The 18,271-nt window shown below is 48.5% G+C and overlaps 1 protein-coding gene across 1 annotated transcript in view; it reads right to left on the bottom strand.

Moving 5' to 3' along the window:
* Positions 1 to 331: 331 nt before the first annotated feature.
* LOC115123329 (replication factor C subunit 1-like) overlaps positions 332 to 18,271 on the bottom strand; it is a 71,061-nt gene continuing 53,121 nt past the window's right edge. The window contains 3 exon segments of the mRNA XM_065003403.1: positions 332 to 1,322; positions 12,126 to 12,308; positions 14,700 to 14,913. Of these exon segments, the coding sequence (XP_064859475.1) occupies positions 1,221 to 1,322; positions 12,126 to 12,308; positions 14,700 to 14,913 (499 nt within the window). The 3' untranslated portion in view covers positions 332 to 1,220.

Below are 18,271 nucleotides of genomic sequence, written 5' to 3'. Positions count from 1 at the left end.
TAGTCTTGGGGTGAGTCCCAATAGTCTCTAGTGTAGTCTAGGGGTGAGTCTCATTAGTCTAGGGGTGAGTCTCAATAGTCTAGGGGTGAGTCTCATTAGTCTGGTTTAGTCTAGGGGTGAGTCTCATTAGTCTCTAGTCTAGTCTAGAGGTGAGTCTCAATAGACTAGCTTGGTCTCCTAGTGGTGCATCTCAATAGTCTGGTCTCCTAGTCTAGTTCTGTCTCCTTTGACTGGTACTGTACATATACACCACTAATAATTTTAACTAACCATACCTTACCCATGCAGATGAACCATAAACAGAGAGAAAGAAAACACGTCACAACCACAATACCGTAAATACAGTCGTCATTTATCAGTGAAAATCTTTACAACAAAAACCCAGAACTGTTCTGCCGTTCACTGATCCATCCGTTGGTCTCGACGGTTCAGACCAGAAAGGTTTCCCGTCTACGATGAGCAGTAGAAAGCAACAGCATCTTTATTTACTACAAGGTACATATTTACATGACTGACACACACACACACCTTTCTAAATCCACAGCGCTAACAAGATATAGTAAAGTCCCAAAGCGGACCCTATTCCCTATTTAGTGCACTACTTTATACCCAGGGCCCTATGGGACTCTGGTCAAAAGAAGTGCACTACTTTATACCCAGGGCCCTATGGGACTCTGGTCAAAAGAAGTGCACTACTTTATACCCAGGGCCCTATGGGACTCTGGTCAAAAGTAGTGCACTACTTTATACCCAGGGCCCTATGGGACTCTGGTCAAAAGTAGTGCACTACTTTATACCCAGGGCCCTATGGGACTCTGGTCAAAAGTAGTGCACTACTTTATACCCAGGGCCCTATGGGACTCTGGTCAAAAGAAGTGCACTACTTTATACCCAGGGCCCTATGGGACTCTGGTCAAAAGAAGTGCACTACTTTATACCCAGGGCCCTATGGGACTCTGGTCAAAAGTAGTGCACTACTTTATACCTAGGGCCCTATGGGACTCTGGTCTAAAGTAGTGCACTATATAGGGAATAGGGTCCCCTTTGGGATGCACATCCTAAGTTTAAAGGGGTCCAAGAAGAGAGCCAGGGTTCTGTCTCCGGTCGCCACGGTGATAAGACCAGGTAGGTGGTGGTCAAACCGTTTAGGGGTTTGTTCTTCAGAACGTCAGAGAAGAGGTGTTGTACAGTTCGCTTTTTGTTGTCTGAGAGGTTAGGGGTCACTTCCTGGCTTTGCCCTTGCCTTTGCCCTTTCCCTTCCCAGAATCCCCGGCTGTTGTCTTCTCCTTCTTGGGCTCCTTGGAGGGTTTGGCCTTCTTCAACTGTGGAGGGGAGAGTGGAGGGAGAAACAGGGGAGAGGGAGAAACAGAGAGGAGAGGGGAGGAGAAACAGGGAGGAAAGGGAAGGGAGGAGAAACAGGGGAGGAGAGGGGAGGAAGAAATGGGGGAGAGGGGAGGAAGAAATGGGGGAGAGGGGAGGAAGAAATGGGGGAGAGGGGAGGAAGAAATGGGGGAGATGGGAGGGAGAAATGGGGGAGATAGGAGGGAGAAATGGGGGAGATAGGAGGGAGGGAGAGGATGAGAAAGAGAGAAAAGTAAAGTTATTACCCGATTTCAAAAATCACCAGCGCTATATTCAGGCCAAGGAATGGATTGTCCATCTTTCTGAACGAGAATGTGTGCATACACACAGGTTTGTGTGTGTGTGTGTGTGTGTGTGTGTGTGTACACACTATACAGTATGTACATGTAACTGCCAAAATAAAGGAAACTCCAACAATGTAAACCCCAAGATAAAGGAAACCCCAAGATAAAGGAAACCCCAACATAAAGGAAACCCCAAGATAAAGGAAACACCAAGATGAAGGAAACACCAACATAATGTAAACACCAAGATAAAGGAAACCCCAAACGTAATGTAAACACCAAGATAAAGGAAACCCCCAACATAATGTAAACTCCAAGATAAAGGAAACCCCCCAACGTAATGTAAACACCAAGATAAAGGAAACCCCCAACGTATAGTGTGTTAATAAGGTGTTGGGTCACCAGCAGCCAGAACAGCTTCAATGCACCTCGACATGGATTCTACAAGGGTCTGGAACTCTACTGGAGGGACGTGACCTCGTTCTTCCACCAGAAGGGTCTGGAACTCTACTGGAGGGATGTGACCTCGTTCTTCCACCAGAAGGGTCTGGAACTCTACTGGAGGGATGTGACCTCGTTCTTCCACCAGAAGGGTCTGGAACTCTACTGGAGGGACGTTTTTGGTGAAGACGCCACCTCAGGCTCAGCTCCAGAATCTCCCAGAAGTATTCAGTTGGGTGGAGATCTGGTGACTGGCCAGGGCCCCCGGTTTACACCTTCCTCAAACACCATTCAGAGACCACTGGTGTCCTGTGGGATGGGGGAGGGTAGGGGAGGTTGTTATCCTGGAAGAGACCACTGGTGTCCTGTGGGAGGGGGGGGTTGTTATCCTGGAAGAGACCACTAGTGTCCTGTGGGATGGGGTGTGTTATCCTGGAAGAGACCACTGATGTCCTGTGGGATGGGGGGCGTTGTTATCATGGAAGAGACCACTGGTGTCCTGTGGGATGGGGGTGTTATCCTGGAAGAGACCACTGGTGTCCTGTGGGATGGGGGTGTTATCCTGGAAGAGACCACTGGTGTCCTGTGGGATGGGGGTGTTATCCTGGAAGAGACCACTGGTGTCCTGTGGGATGGGGGTGTTATCCTGGAAGAGACCACTAGTGTCCTGTGGGATGGGGTGTGTTATCCTGGAAGAGACCACTGATGTCCTGTGGGATGGGGGGGCGTTGTTATCATGGAAGAGACCACTGGTGTCCTGTGGGATGGGGGGTGTTATCCTGGAAGAGACCACTGGTGTCCTGTGGGATGGGGGGTGTTATCCTGGAAGAGACCACTAGTGTCCTGTGAGATGGGGGGGGGGGGGGGGGGGGCGTTGTTATCATGGAAGAGACCACTCCCATCTGAAATGATTCCCTATAGGTTGAAGATGATCACTCAGAATGGCTGGGTATTTCCTGGCGTTTTCCTTGCCCTCTAAAAGGCTTGAAGTGGACCTAAACCACGCCAGAAAAACGCACCCGCATCGTCACAGAGCTGCCAGAACCAACGTATGTTCTTATCGAGAGAACATCCCCGGTCATCTCTTAGCCAAGCTGACATCCCTACTGCCTCTGATCTGGTGGACTCACTAAACAGAGAACATCCCCGGTCATCTCTTAGCCAAGCTGACATCCCTACTGCCTCTGATCTGGTGGACTCACTAAACAGAGAACATCCCCGGTCATCTCTTAGCCAAGCTGACATCCCTACTGCCTCTGATCTGGTGGACTCACTAAACAGAGAACATCCCCGGTCATCTCTTAGCCAAGCTGACATCCCTACTGCCTCTGATCTGGAGGACTCACTAAACAGAGAACATCCCTGGTCATCCCTACTGCCTCTGATCTGGAGGACTCACTAAACAGAGAACAATTCTGGTCATCCCTACTGCCTCTGATCTGGAGGACTCACTAAACAGAGAACATCCCCGGTCATCTCTTAGCCAAGCTGACATCCCTACTGCCTCTGATCTGGTGGACTCACTAAACAGAGAACATCCCCGGTCATCTCTTAGCCAAGCTGACATCCCTACTGCCTCTGATCTGGAGGACTCACTAAACAGAGAACATCCCTGGTCCTCCCTACTGCCTCTGATCTGGAGGACTCACTAAACAGAGAACATCCCTGGTCATCCCTACTGCCTCTGATCTGGAGGACTCACTAAACAGAGAACATCCCTGGTCATCCCTACTGCCTCTGATCTGGAGGACTCACTAAACAGAGAACATCCCTGGTCATCCCTACTGCCTCTGATCTGGAGGACTCACTAAACAGAGAACATCCCCGGTCATCTCTTAGCCAAGCTGACATCCCTACTGCCTCTGATCTGGTGGACTCACTAAACAGAGAACATCCCTGGTCATCCCTACTGCCTCTGATCTGGTGGACTCACTAAACAGAGAACATCCCCGGTCATCTCTTAGCCAAGCTGACATCCCTACTGCCTCTGATCTGGTGGACTCACTAAACAGAGAACATCCCTGGTCATCCCTACTGCCTCTGATCTGGAGGACTCACTAAACAGAGAACATCCCTGGTCATCCCTACTGCCTCTGATCTGGAGGACTCACTAAACAGAGAACATCCCCGGTCATCTCTTAGCCAAGCTGACATCCCTACTGCCTCTGATCTGGTGGACTCACTAAACAGAGAACATCCCCGGTCATCCCTACTGCCTCTGATCTGGAGGACTCACTAAACAGAGAACATCCCTGGTCATCCCTACTGCCTCTGATCTGGAGGACTCACTAAACAGAGAACATCCCCGGTCATCTCTTAGCCAAGCTGACATCCCTACTGCCTCTGATCTGGTGGACTCACTAAACAGAGAACATCCCCGGTCATCTCTTAGCCAAGCTGACATCCCTACTGCCTCTGATCGGGGGGCTAGGGTCAGTTTGTTATATCTGGAGTACTTCTCCTGTCTTATTCGATGTCCTGTGTGAATTTAAGTGTGCTCTCTCTAATTCTCTCTTTCTTTCTCTCTCTCTCTCTCGGAGGACCTGAGCCCTAGGACCATGCCTCAGGACTACCTGACAGGATGACTCCTTGCTGTCCCCAGTCCACCTGGCCGTGCTGCTGCTCCAGTTTCAACTGTTCTGCCTTATTATTATTGGACCATGCTGGTCATTTATGAACATTTGAACATCTTGGCCATGTTCTGTTATAATCCCCACCCGGCACAGCCAGAAGAGGACTGGCCACTCCTCATAGCCTGGTTCCTCTCTAGGTTTCTTCCTAGGTTCTGGCCTTTCTAGGGAGTTTTTCCTAGTCACCGTGCTTCTACACCTGCATTACTTGCTGTTTGGGGTTTTAGGCTGGGTTTCTGTACAGCACTTTGAGATATCAGCTGATGTACGAAGGGCTATATAAATACATTTGATTTGAAATGCTAGTGGCCGTGACTGAAGGCAAAGAAACGAGAATCGTCTATGGGGGTGTGGTTTGATGTGTGTGTGTCTTTGTTCGTCCAATCACAACAAACAAGGGATAACATGAAGTAGAGAGGAAGGGGTGAATAGAAAGTCAAGCCAGCCCTGACCTTGTGTTTAGCCAAGCTGAGAGCAGCTAGCTAGCATAGCTTGGTCCTGACCTTGTGTTTAGCCAAGCTGACAGCAGCTAGCTAGCATAGCTTGTCCCTGGCCTTGTGTTTAGCCAAGCTGACAGCAACTACCTAGCATAGCTTGTCCCTGACCTTGTGTTTAGCCAAGCTGACAGCAGCTAGCTAGCATAGCTTGTCCCTGACCTTGTGTTTAGCCAAGCTGATAGCAGCTAGCTAGCATAGCTTGTCCCTGACCTTGTGTTTAGCCAAGCTGACAGCAGCTAGCTAGCATAGCTTGTCCCTGACCTTGTGTTTAGCCAAGCTGACAGCAGCTAGCTAGCATAGCTTGTCCCTGACCTTGTGTTTAGCCAAGCTGACAGCAGCTAGCTAGCATAGCTTGTCCCTGACCTTGTGTTTAGCCAAGCTGACAGCAGCTAGCTAGCATAGCTTGTCCCTGACCTTGTGTTTAGCCAAGCTGACAGCAGCTAGCTAGCATAGCTTGTCCCTGACCTTGTGTTTAGCCAAGCTGACAGCAGCTAGCTAGCATAGCTTGTCCCTGACCTTGTGTTTAGCCAAGCTGACAGCAGCTAGCTAGCAAAGCTTGTCCCTGACCTTGTGTTTAGCCAAGCTGACAGCAGCTAGCTAGCATAGCTTGTCCCTGACCTTGTGTTTAGCCAAGCTGACAGCAGCTAGCTAGCATAGCTTGTCCCTGACCTTGTGTTTAGCCAAGCTGACAGCAGCTAGCTAGCATAGCTTGTCCCTGACCTTGTGTTTAGCCAAGCTGACAGCAGCTAGCTAGCATACCTTGGCCCTGACCTTTTGTTAAACTATGCTAGCATAGCATGCAAAGCAAACCCGCCCAGTCTTTTCCCCAGACAACACAGTGCTAATCTAAACAAGTCAAGTCACTAATCAAGTCTCTGCTAGGTAAAGCCCCGCCCTATCTCAGCTCGCTGGTCACCATAGCAGCACACACCCGTAGCACGCGCTCAAACAGGTATATCTCACTGGTCACTCCCCAAAGCCAACTTCCTCCTTTGTTCGCCTTTCCTTCCAGTTCTCTGCTGCCACTGACTGGAACGAACTGCAAAAATCACTGAAGCCGGAGACTCAGATCTCCCTCACCAGCTGTCAAGAGCAGCTCACAGATCACTGCATAGCTTGGCCCTGACCTTGTCACTGTATACAGCCCATCTAGCTATCTATCTATCTCTCATCCCCATCTTGTTATTTAATTTAATTGCTATATTGTAATTACTTCGCCACCATGGCCTATTTATTGCCTTAACTCCCTTATTTGACCTCATTTGCCCTCACTGTATATAGACAAGCATTTCGCTGCACTCGCATTAACATCTGCTAACCATGTGTATGTGACAAATAAAATTAGATTTGATTTGACATTTGTTTTCTTTTGTTCTACTGTATTATTGACTGTATGTGTTTGTTTTACTCCATGTGTAACTGTGTTGTTGTTTTTGTGTCGCACCGCTTTGCTTTATCTTGGTCAGGGTCGCAGTTGTAAATGAGAACTTGTTCTCAACTGGCCTACCTGGTTAAATAAAGGTGAAATAAAGAAATTAAAAACTCAAGTCACAACAGTCACTTAACCAAACTCGGGTTTTGGACGAGACTAGACTTTATAACCAAAATGATCCTATTTACACGTTGTAGTAAATTTTGAACGAATGTTTGTGACTCATATCGATGCCACCAGTAGACCGTCTATAACCACCAGAGAAGATGGCAGCCGATCAATAATGTTTGTGACTCATATTGATGCCACCAGTAGACCGTCTATAACCACTAGAGAAGATGGCAGCCGACCGATCAATAATGTTTGTGACTCATATCGATGCCACCAGTAGACCGTCTATAACCACCAGAGAAGATGGCAGCCGACCGATCAATAATGTTTGTGACTCATATCGATGCCACCAGTAGACCGTCTATAACCACCAGAGAAGATGGCAGCTGATCAATAATGTTTGTGACTCATATCGATGCCACCAGTAGACCGTCTATAACCACCAGAGAAGATGGCAGCCGATCAATAATGTTTCTGACTCATATCGATGCCACCAGTAGACCGTCTATAACCACCAGAGAAGATGGCAGCTGATCAATAATGTTTCTGACTCATATCGATGCCACCAGTAGACCGTCTATAACCACCAGAGAAGATGGCAGCCGATCAATAATGTTTCTGACTCATATCGATGCCACCAGTAGACCGTCTATAACCACCAGAGAAGATGGCAGCCGATCAATAATGTTTGTGACTCATATCGATGCCACCAGTAGACCGTCTATAACCACCAGAGAAGATGGCAGCCGACCGATCAATAATGTTTCTGACTCATATTGATGCCACCAGTAGACCGTCTATAACCACCAGAGAAGATGGCAGCCGATCAATAATGTTTGTGACTCATATCGATGCCACCAGTAGACTGTCTATAACCACCAGAGAAGATGGCAGCCGATCGATCAATAATGTTTGTGACTCATATCGATGCCACCAGTAGACCGTCTATAACCACCAGAGAAGATGGCAGCCGATCGATCAATAATGTTTGTGACTCATATCGATGCCACCAGTAGACCGTCTATAACCACCAGAGAAGATGGCAGCCGATCAATAATGTTTCTGACTCATATCGATGCCACCAGTAGACCGTCTATAACCACCAGAGAAGATGGCAGCCGATCGATCAATAATATTTGTGACTCATATTGATGCCACCAGTAGACCGTCTATAACCACCAGAACACTGCTAGCTAGCCAGCTAGCCCCGAATAGCAGCACAGTAGAAACTATTACACTCAACGGAACGACTTGATTAGTGTAGTGTCAACAACGCAGCCAATGCCAACTAGCCTACTTAGTCAACAACGCAGCCTCTGCCAGCTAGCCTACTTCAGCAGTACTGTATCATTTTAATCATTTTAGTCAATAAGATTCTTGCTACGTAAGCTTAACTCTCTGAACACTCGTGACGTGTAGTCCACTTGTCATTCCAATCTCCTTTGCATTAGCGTAGCCTCTTGTGTAGCCTGTCAACTATGTGTCTGTCTATCCCTGTTTTCTCCTCTCTGCACAGACCATACAAACGCTCCACACCGCGTGGCCGCGGCCACCCTAATCTGGTGGTCCCAGCGCGCACGACCCACGTGGAGTTCCAGGTCTCCGGTAGCCTCTGGAACTGCCGATCTGCGGCCAACAAGGCAGAGTTCATCTCCGCCTATGTCTCCCTCAGTCCCTCGACTTCTTGGCACTGACGGAAACATGGATCACCACAGACAACACTGCTACTCCTACTGCTCTCTCTTCGTCTGCCCACGTGTTCTCGCACACCCGAGAGCTTCTGGTCAGCGGGGTGGTGGCACCGGGATCCTCATCTCTCCCAAGTGGTCATTCTCTCTTTCTCCCCTTACCCATCTGTCTATCGCCTCCTTTGAATTCCATGCTGTCACAGTTACCAGCCCTTTCAAGCTTAACATCCTTATCATTTATCGCCCTCCAGGTTCCCTCGGAGAGTTCATCAATGAGCTTGATGCCTTGATAAGCTCCTTTCCTGAGGACGGCTCACCTCTCACAGTTCTGGGCGACTTTAACCTCCCCACGCCTACCTTTGACTCATTCCTCTCTGCCTCCTTCTTTCCACTCCTCTCCTCTTTTGACCTCACCCTCTCACCTTCCCCCTACTCACAAGGCAGGAAATACGCTCGACCTCATCTTTACTAGATGCTGTTCTTCCACTAACCTCGTTGCAACTCCCCTCCAAGTCTCCGACCACTACCTTGTATCCTTTTCCCTCTCGCTCTCATCCAACACTTCCCACACTGCCCCTACTCGGATGGTATCGCGCCGTCCCAACCTTCGCTCTCTCCCCCCCTTCTCTCTCCTCTTCCATCCTATCATCTCTTCCCTCTGCTCAAACCTTCTCCAACCTATCTCCTGATTCTGCCTCCTCAACCCTCCTCTCCTCCCTTTCTGCATCCTTTGACTCTCTATGTCCCCTATCCTCCAGGCCGGCTCGGTCCTCCCCTCCCGCTCCGTGGCTCGACGACTCATTGCGAGCTCACAGAACAGGGCTCCGGGCAGCCGAGCGGAAATGGAGGAAAACTCGCCTCCCTGCGGACTTGACATCCTTTCACTCCCTCCTCTCTACATTTTCCTCTTCTCTCTCTGCTGCTAAAGCCACTTTCTACCACTCTAAATTCCAAGCATCTGCCTCTAACCCTAGGAAGCTCTTTGCAACCTTCTCCTCCCTCCTGAATCCTCCTCCCCCTCCCCCCTCCTCCCTCTCTGCAGATGACTTCGTCAACCATTTTGAAAAGAAGGTCGACGACATCCGATCCTCGTTTGCTAAGTCAAACGACACCGCTGGTTCTGCTCACACTGCCCTACCCTGTGCTCTGACCTCTTTCTCCCCTCTCTCTCCAGATGAAATCTCGCGTCTTGTGAATGACGGCCGGCCGCCCTACAACCTGCCCGCTTGACCCTATCCCCTCCTCTCTTCTCCAGACCATTTCCGGAGACCTCCTCCCTTACCTCACCTCGCTCATCAACTCATCCCTGACCGCTGGCTACGTCCCTTCCGTCTTCAAGAGAGCGAGAGTTGCACCCCTTCTGAAAAAACCTACACTCGATCCCTCCGATGTCAACAACTACAGACCAGTATCCCTTCTTTCTTTTCTCTCCAAAACTCTTGAACGTGCCGTCCTTGGCCAGCTCTCCCGCTATCTCTCTCAGAATGACCTTCTTGATCCAAATCAGTCAGGTTTCAAGACTAGTCATTCAACTGAGACTGCTCTTCTCTGTATCACGGAGGCGCTCCGCACTGCTAAAGCTAACTCTCTCTCCTCTGCTCTCATCCTTCTAGACCTATCGGCTGCCTTCGATACTGTGAACCATCAGATCCTCCTCTCCACCCTCTCCGAGTTGGGCATCTCCGGCGCGGCCCACGCTGATTGCGTCCTACCTGACAGGTCGCTCCTACCAGGTGGCGTGGCGAGAATCCGTCTCCACACCACGTGCTCTCACCACTGGTGTCCCCCAGGGCTCTGTTCTAGGCCCTCTCCTATTCTCGCTATACACCAAGTCACTTGGCTCTGTCATAACCTCACATGGTCTCTCCTATCATTGCTATGCAGACGACACACAATTAATCTTCTCCTTTCCCCCTTCTGATGACCAGGTGGCGAATCGCATCTCTGCATGTCTGGCAGACATATCCGTGTGGATGACGGATCACCACCTCAAGCTGAACCTCGGCAAGACGGAGCTGCTCTTCCTCCCGGGGAAGGACTGCCCGTTCCATGATCTCGCCATCACGGTTGACAACTCCATTGTGTCCTCCTCCCAGAGCGCTAAGAACCTTGGCGTGATCCTGGACAACACCCTGTCGTTCTCAACTAACATCAAGGCGGTGGCCCGTTCCTGTAGGTTCATGCTCTACAACATCCCAGAGAACGACCCTGCCTCACACAGGAAGCGGCGCAGGTCTAATCCAGGCACTTGTCATCTCCCGTCTGGATTACTGCAACTCGCTGTTGGCTGGGCTCCCTGCCTGTGCCATTAAACCCCTACAACTCATCCAGATGCCGCAGCCCGTCTGGTGTTCAACCTTCCCAAGTTCTCTCACGTCACCCCGCTCCTCCGCTCCCTCCACTGGCTTCCAGTTGAAGCTCGCATCCGCTACAAGACCATGGTGCTTGCCTACGGAGCTGTGAGGGGAACGGCACCTCAGTACCTCCAGGCTCTGATCAGGCCCTACACCCAAACAAGGGCACTGCGTTCATCCACCTCTGGCCTGCTCGCCTCCCTACCACTGAGGAAGTACAGTTCCCGCTCAGCCCAGTCAAAACTGTTCGCTGCTCTGGCCCCCAATGGTGGAACAAACTCCCTCACGACGCCAGGACAGCGGAGTCAATCACCACCTTCCGGAGACACCTGAAACCCCACCTCTTTAAGGAATACCTAGGATAGGATAAAGTAATCCCTCTCACCCCCCCTCCCCCTGAAAAGATTTAGATGCACTACTGTTCCACTGGAGGTCATAAGGTGAATGCACCAATTTGTAAGTCGCTCTGGATAAGAGCGTCTGCTAAATGACTTAAATGATTAAATGATAAGATGGCAGCCGATCAATAATGTTTGTGACTCATATCGATGCCACCAGTAGACCGTCTATAACCACTAGAGAAGATGGCAGCCGATCAATAATGTTTGTGACTCATATCGATGCCACCAGTAGACCGTCTATAACCACCAGAGAAGATGGCAGCCGACCGATCAATAATGTTTCTGACTCATATCGATGTCACCAGTAGACTGTCTATAACCACCAGAGAAGATGGCAGCCGATCAATAATGTTTGTGACTCATATCGATGCCACCAGTAGACCGTCTATAACCACCAGAGAAGATGGCAGCCGACCGATCAATAATGTTTCTGACTCATATTGATGCCACCAGTAGACCGTCTATAACCACCAGAGAAGATGGCAGCCGACCGATCAATAATGTTTGTGACTCATATCGATGCCACCAGTAGACCGTCTATAACCACCAGAGAAGATGGCAGCCGATCAATAATGTTTCTGACTCATATCGATGCCACCAGTAGACTGTCTATAACCACTAGAGAAGACGGCAGCCGATCAATAATGTTTCTGACTCATATCGATGCCACCAGTAGACCGTCTATAACCACCAGAGAAGATGGCAGCCGATCATTAATGTTTCTGACTCATATCGATGCCACCAGTAGACCGTCTATAACCACCAGAAGATGGCAGCCGATCAATAATTCATCATTCTTCTCCAATAAATTGAAACAAATAAAAATGGTAAATTATTTCAGAAAAGTGGGGGGGAGAGAGAGGGAGAGGAGGAGGGGAGAGAGGGAGAGGAGGGGAGGCCGTCGAGAAGTGTGTTTCCTCCTTACTTTGATCATGGCGTCAGCTGCAACACCCTCCTCCTCCTCCTCTTCCTCAGGCTGTTCCTCTTGCCCTTCTCCTCCCGGTTCTGCCTCCACCCCCCCGCCACGACGGCCCTTCTTGATTGGTTGGAGGGAGTACGGTGTCAGGTGGGTCTCCCGGTTATAGGCCCTCGTGAACGCTGATTTCACCTGGGCACAGATCAGATTAACACCATTATTAAATCACAGATTAGATTAACACCATTATTACAATCAGATTAGAATAACACCATTATTACAATCACAGATTAGATTAACACCATTATTACAATCAGATTAGATTAACACCATTATTACAATCACAGATTAGATTAACACCATTATTACAATCAGATTAGATTAACACCATTATTACAATCACAGATTAGATTAACAATAACACCATTATTACAATCAGATTAGATTAACACCATTATTACAATCAGATTAGATTAACAATAACACCATTATTACAATCACAGATTAGATTAACACCATTATTACAATCAGATTAGATTAACACCATTATTACAATCACAGATTAGATTAACACCATTATTACAATCAGATTAGATTAACACCATTATTACAATCACAGATTAGATTAACAATAACACCATTATTACAATCAGATTAGATTAACACCATTATTACAATCACAGATTAGATTAACACCATTATTACAATCAGATTAACACCATTATTACAATCACAGATTAGATTAACACCATTATTACAATCACAGATTAGATTAACACCATTATTACAATCACAGATTAGATTAACACCATTATTACAATCAGATTAACACCATTATTACAATCACAGATCAGATTAACACCATTATTACAATCAGATTAACACCATTATTACAATCACAGATTAGATTAACACCATTATTACAATCACAGATTAGATTAACACCATTATTACAATCAGATTAACACCATTATTACAATCACAGATTAGATTAACACCATTATTACAATCACAGATCAGATTAACACCATTATTACAATCACAGATCAGATTAACACCATTATTACAATCAGATCAGATTAACACCATTATTACAATCACAGATCAGATTAACACCATTATTACAATCAGATTAGATTAACACCATTATTACAATCACAGATTAGATTAACACCATTATTACAATCACAGATCATTAACACCATTATTACAATCACAGATCAGATTAACACCATTATTACAATCACAGATCAGATTTAACACCATTATTACAATCACAGATTAGATTAACACCATTATTACAATCACAGATCAGATCAATCCCACCATTATTCCCAATCCAGATCTTAACACCATTATTACAATCACAGATTGATTCCCCCATTAACACCATTATTACAATCACAGATCAGATTAACACCATTATTACAAGTTCAGCAGATTAGATCAACACCATTATTACAATCTGATTAACACCATTATTACAATCACAGATCAGATTGCCCCCATTACAATCTCTGACCTTGGGGTCCAGTTTACAATCACAGCTATCCCCCCCCCCCATCCTCTCTGACCTTGGGGTCTAGTTTAGCAATACAGATCAGGCTGCCCCCATATTCTCTGACCTTGGGGTCAGTTTAGCAAGGGGTCAGGCTGCCCCATTATTACAATCTCTGACCTTACAATCTAGTTTAAGCATTATTACAATCAGGCTGCCCCCAATAACCCATTATCCTCTCTGACCTTGGGGTCTAGTTACAAGCAGATTCAGGCTGCCCCCATCTTCTCTGACCTTGGGGTCTAGTTTAGATTAGGGGTCAGCTGCCCCCCATCCTTCTGACCTTGGGGTCCAGTTTACAAGCAGTAGGGTCAGGCTCCCCCCCCCATCCTCTCTGACCTTGGGGTCTAGTTTACAGGGGTCAGGCTGCCCCCATCCTCTCTGACCTTGGGGTCTAGTTTAGTGTAGGGGTCAGGCTGCCCCCCCCCCCATCCTCTCTGACCTTGGGGTCTAGTTTACAGGGGTCAGGCTGCCCCCCCTCCCATCCTCTCTGACCTTGGGGTCAGTTTAGCGTAGGGGTCAAGCTGCCCCCCCATCCTCTCTGACCTTGGGGTCTAGTTTAGCAATCAGGGGTCAAGCTGCCCCCATCCTCTCTGACCTTGGGGTCTAGTTTAGCGTAGGGGTCAGGCTGCCCCCCCCCTCCCCATCCTCTCTGACCTTGGGGTCTAGTTTAGCGTAGGGGTCAGGCTGCCCCCATCCTCTCTGACCTTGGGGTCTAGTTTAGCGTAGGGGTCAGGCTGCCCCCCCCCCATCCTCTCTGACCTTGGGGTCTAGTTTAGCGTAGGGGTCAGGCTGCCCCCTCCCCCATCCTCTCTGACCTTGGGGTCTAGTTTAGCGTAGGGGTCAAGCTGCCCCCCCCCCATCCTCTCTGACCTTGGGGTCTAGTTTAGCGTAGGGGTCAGGCTGCCCCCATCCTCTCTGACCTTGGGGTCTAGTTTAGCGTAGGGGTCAGGCTGCCCCCCATCCTCTCTGACCTTGGGGTCTAGTTTAGCGTAGGGGTCAAGCTGCCCCCCATCCTCTCTGACCTTGGGGTCTAGTTTAGCGTAGGGGTCAGGCTGCCCCCCCCAGAGGCAGATCTCCATGAGGCTGTCCACATCCTCTCTGACCAGGTGGTAGTCGTCTAACAGCTGGACGGCCTGATCGGCCCCCTCCGCCCCCTGCCTCTGAAGAGGACACAACAGGGCCATGCGGAGGTAGGGGAGGTAGTCCAGGCTCACTGCCTGTCTGCTACTTAATGTCCTGGAGGAGAGAGGAGGGAGAGAGAGGGGGAGGAGGAGGGGAGATAGAGGAGGGAGAGAGTGAGGGGAGGGGAAAGAGAGAGAGGGGGAGGGAGGAGTGAGGGGAGGAAAAGAGAGAGGGGGGGGAGGGGAGAGAATCAGAGGAGGAGATTAAGAGTGAGGGGAGGGAGAGGAGAGGGGGAGGAGGGAGGAGGGGAGGGGAGATCAGATTAAGGGAGAGGGGAGGGGAGATTAGAGGGGAGAGGGAGGGAGGGAGAGAGAGTGAGGGGAGGGGAGAGAGGAGGGAGGGAGGGAGGGAGGGGACAAGAGAGTGAGGGAGGGAGAGAGAGTGAGGGGAGGGGGAGAGAGAGTGAGGGAGGAGTGGAGACCATTAAGGGGGAGAGAGAGTGAGGGGAGGGGGATTAGAGAGTGAGGGGAGGGGGAGAGGTAGAAGGGGGAGAGAGGTAGAAGGGGAGAGGAGTGAGGGGAGGGGGAGAGATTGAGGGAAGGAGATTAGAAGGGGGAGAGAGAGTGAGGGGAGGGGGAGAGAGAGTGAGGGGACAGGTAGAAGGGGAGAGAGGTAGAGGGGGGAGAGAGTGAGGGGAGGGGGAGAGAGAGGAGGGGGGGGAGAGAGAGTGAGGGGAGGGGGAGAGAGATTGAGGGAGGTGGAGAAGGGGGAGAGAGAGTGAGGGGAGGGGGAGAGAGAGTGAGGGAGGGGGAGGAGAGTGAGGGGAGGAGTGGAGAGGTAGAAGGGGGAGAGAGAGTGAGGGGGGGGGAGAGAGAGGAGGGAGGGGGAGAGAGAGTGAGGGAGGAGTGGAGAGGAGTGAGGGGAGAGAGAGTGAGGGGGGGAGAGAGAGTGAGGGGAGGGGGGAGAGAGAGTGAGGGAGGAGTGGAGAGGTAGAAGGGGGAGATAGGGAATATGTTCAATAGAAAACTTGATGCAAAACATTAAGTAACTAATGAACCCCAGATCAGACGGTGTGTATCAGTAACTAATGAACCCCAGATCAGACGGTGTGTATCAGTAACTAATGAACCCCAGATCAGACGGTGTGTATCAGTTACATGAAGTAACTAATGAACCCCAGATCAGACGGTGTGTATCAGTTACATGAAGTAACTAATGAACCCCAGATCAGACGGTGTGTATCAGTTGAACCCCAGATCATGAAGTAACTAATGAACCCAGATCAGCGGTGTGATCAGTAACTAATGAACCCCAGATCAGACGGTGTGTATCAGTTACATGAAGTAACTAATGAACCCCAGATCAGACGGTGTGTATCAGTTACATGAAGTAACTAATGAACCCCAGATCAGACTGTGTGTATCAGTTACATGAAGTAACTAATGAACCCCAGATCAGACTGTGTGTATCAGTTCATGAAGTTGAACCCCAGATCAGACGGTGTGTATCAGTAACTAATGAACCCCAGATCAGACGGTGTGTATCAGTTACATGAAGTAACTAATGAACCCCAGATCAGACGGTGTGTATCAGTAACTAATGAACCCCAGATCAGATGGTGTGTATCAGTAACTAATGAACCCCAGATCAGACGGTGTGTATCAGTAACTAATGAACCCCAGATCAGACTGTGTGTATCAGTAACTAATGAACCCCAGATCAGACGGTGTGTATCAGTTACATGAAGTAACTAATGAACCCCAGATCAGACTGTGTGTATCAGTTACATGAAGTAACTAATGAACCCCAGATCAGACGGTGTGTATCAGTTACATGAAGTAACTAATGAACCCCAGATCAGAGATCAGTAACTAATGAACCCCAGATCAGACGGTGTGTATCAGTTACATGAAGTAACTAATGAACCCCAGATCAGACTGTGTGTATCAGTAACTAATGAACCCCAGATCAGACGGTGTGTATCAGTTACATGAAGTAACTAATGAACCCCAGATCAGACGGTGTGTATCAGTAACTAATGAACCCCAGATCAGACGGTGTGTATCAGTTACATGAAGTAACTAATGAACCCCAGATCAGACGGTGTGTATCAGTTACATGAAGTAACTAATGAACCCCAGATCAGACGGTGTGTATCAGTAACTAATGAACCCCAGATCAGACTGTGTGTATCAGTAACTAATGAACCCCAGATCAGACGGTGTGTATCAGTTACATGAAGTAACTAATGAACCCCAGATACTGTGTTCAGTAACTAATGAACCCCAGATCAGGCGGTGTGTATCAGTAACTAATGAACCCCAGATCAGACGGTGTGTATCAGTAACTAATGAACCCCAGATCAGACTGTGTGTATCAGTAACTAATGAACCCCAGATCAGACTGTGTGTATCAGTAACTAATGAACCCCAGATCAGACGGTGTGTATCAGTTACATGAAGTAACTAATGAACCCCAGATCAGACGGTGTGTATCAGTTACATGAAGTAACTAATGAACCCCAGATCAGACTGTGTGTATCAGTAACTAATGAACCCCAGATCAGACGGTGTGTATCAGTTACATGAAGTAACTAATGAACCCCAGATCAGACTGTGTGTATCAGTAACTAATGAACCCCAGATCAGACGGTGTGTATCAGTAACTAATGAACCCCAGATCAGACTGTGTGTATCAGTAACTAATGAACCCCAGATCAGACGGTGTGTATCAGTAACTAATGAACCCCAGATCAGACGGTGTGTATCAGTAACTAATGAACCCCAGATCAGACGGTGTGTATCAGTAACTAATGAACCCCAGATCAGACTGTGTGTATCAGTAACTAATGAACCCCAGATCAGACGGTGTGTATCAGTTACATGAAGTAACTAATGAACCCCAGATCAGACGGTGTGTATCAGTAACTAATGAACCCCAGATCAGACGGTGTGTATCAGTAACTAATGAACCCCAGATCAGACGGTGTGTATCAGTTACATGAAGTAACTAATGAACCCCAGATCAGACGGTGTGTATCAGTAACTAATGAACCCCAGATCAGACTGTGTGTATCAGTAACTAATGAACCCCAGATCAGACGGTGTGTATCAGTAACTAATGAACCCCAGATCAGACGGTGTGTATCAGTAACTAATGAACCCCAGATCAGACGGTGTGTATCAGTTACATGAAGTAACTAATGAACCCCAGATCAGACGGTGTGTATCAGTAACTAATGAACCCCAGATCAGACGGTGTGTATCAGTTACATGAAGTAACTAATGAACCCCAGATCAGACGGTGTGTATCAGTTACATGAAGTAACTAATGAACCCCAGATCAGACGGTGTGTATCAGTAACTAATGAACCCCAGATCAGACGGTGTGTATCAGTAACTAATGAACCCCAGATCAGACGGTGTGTATCAGTAACTAATGAACCCCAGATCAGACGGTGTGTATCAGTTCA

Source organism: Oncorhynchus nerka, linkage group LG18, assembly GCF_034236695.1.
Source record: "Oncorhynchus nerka isolate Pitt River linkage group LG18, Oner_Uvic_2.0, whole genome shotgun sequence".
In the NCBI taxonomy this organism is placed as follows: Eukaryota; Metazoa; Chordata; class Actinopteri; order Salmoniformes; family Salmonidae; genus Oncorhynchus; species Oncorhynchus nerka.
This window is presented reverse-complemented; position numbering and strand designations above follow the sequence as displayed.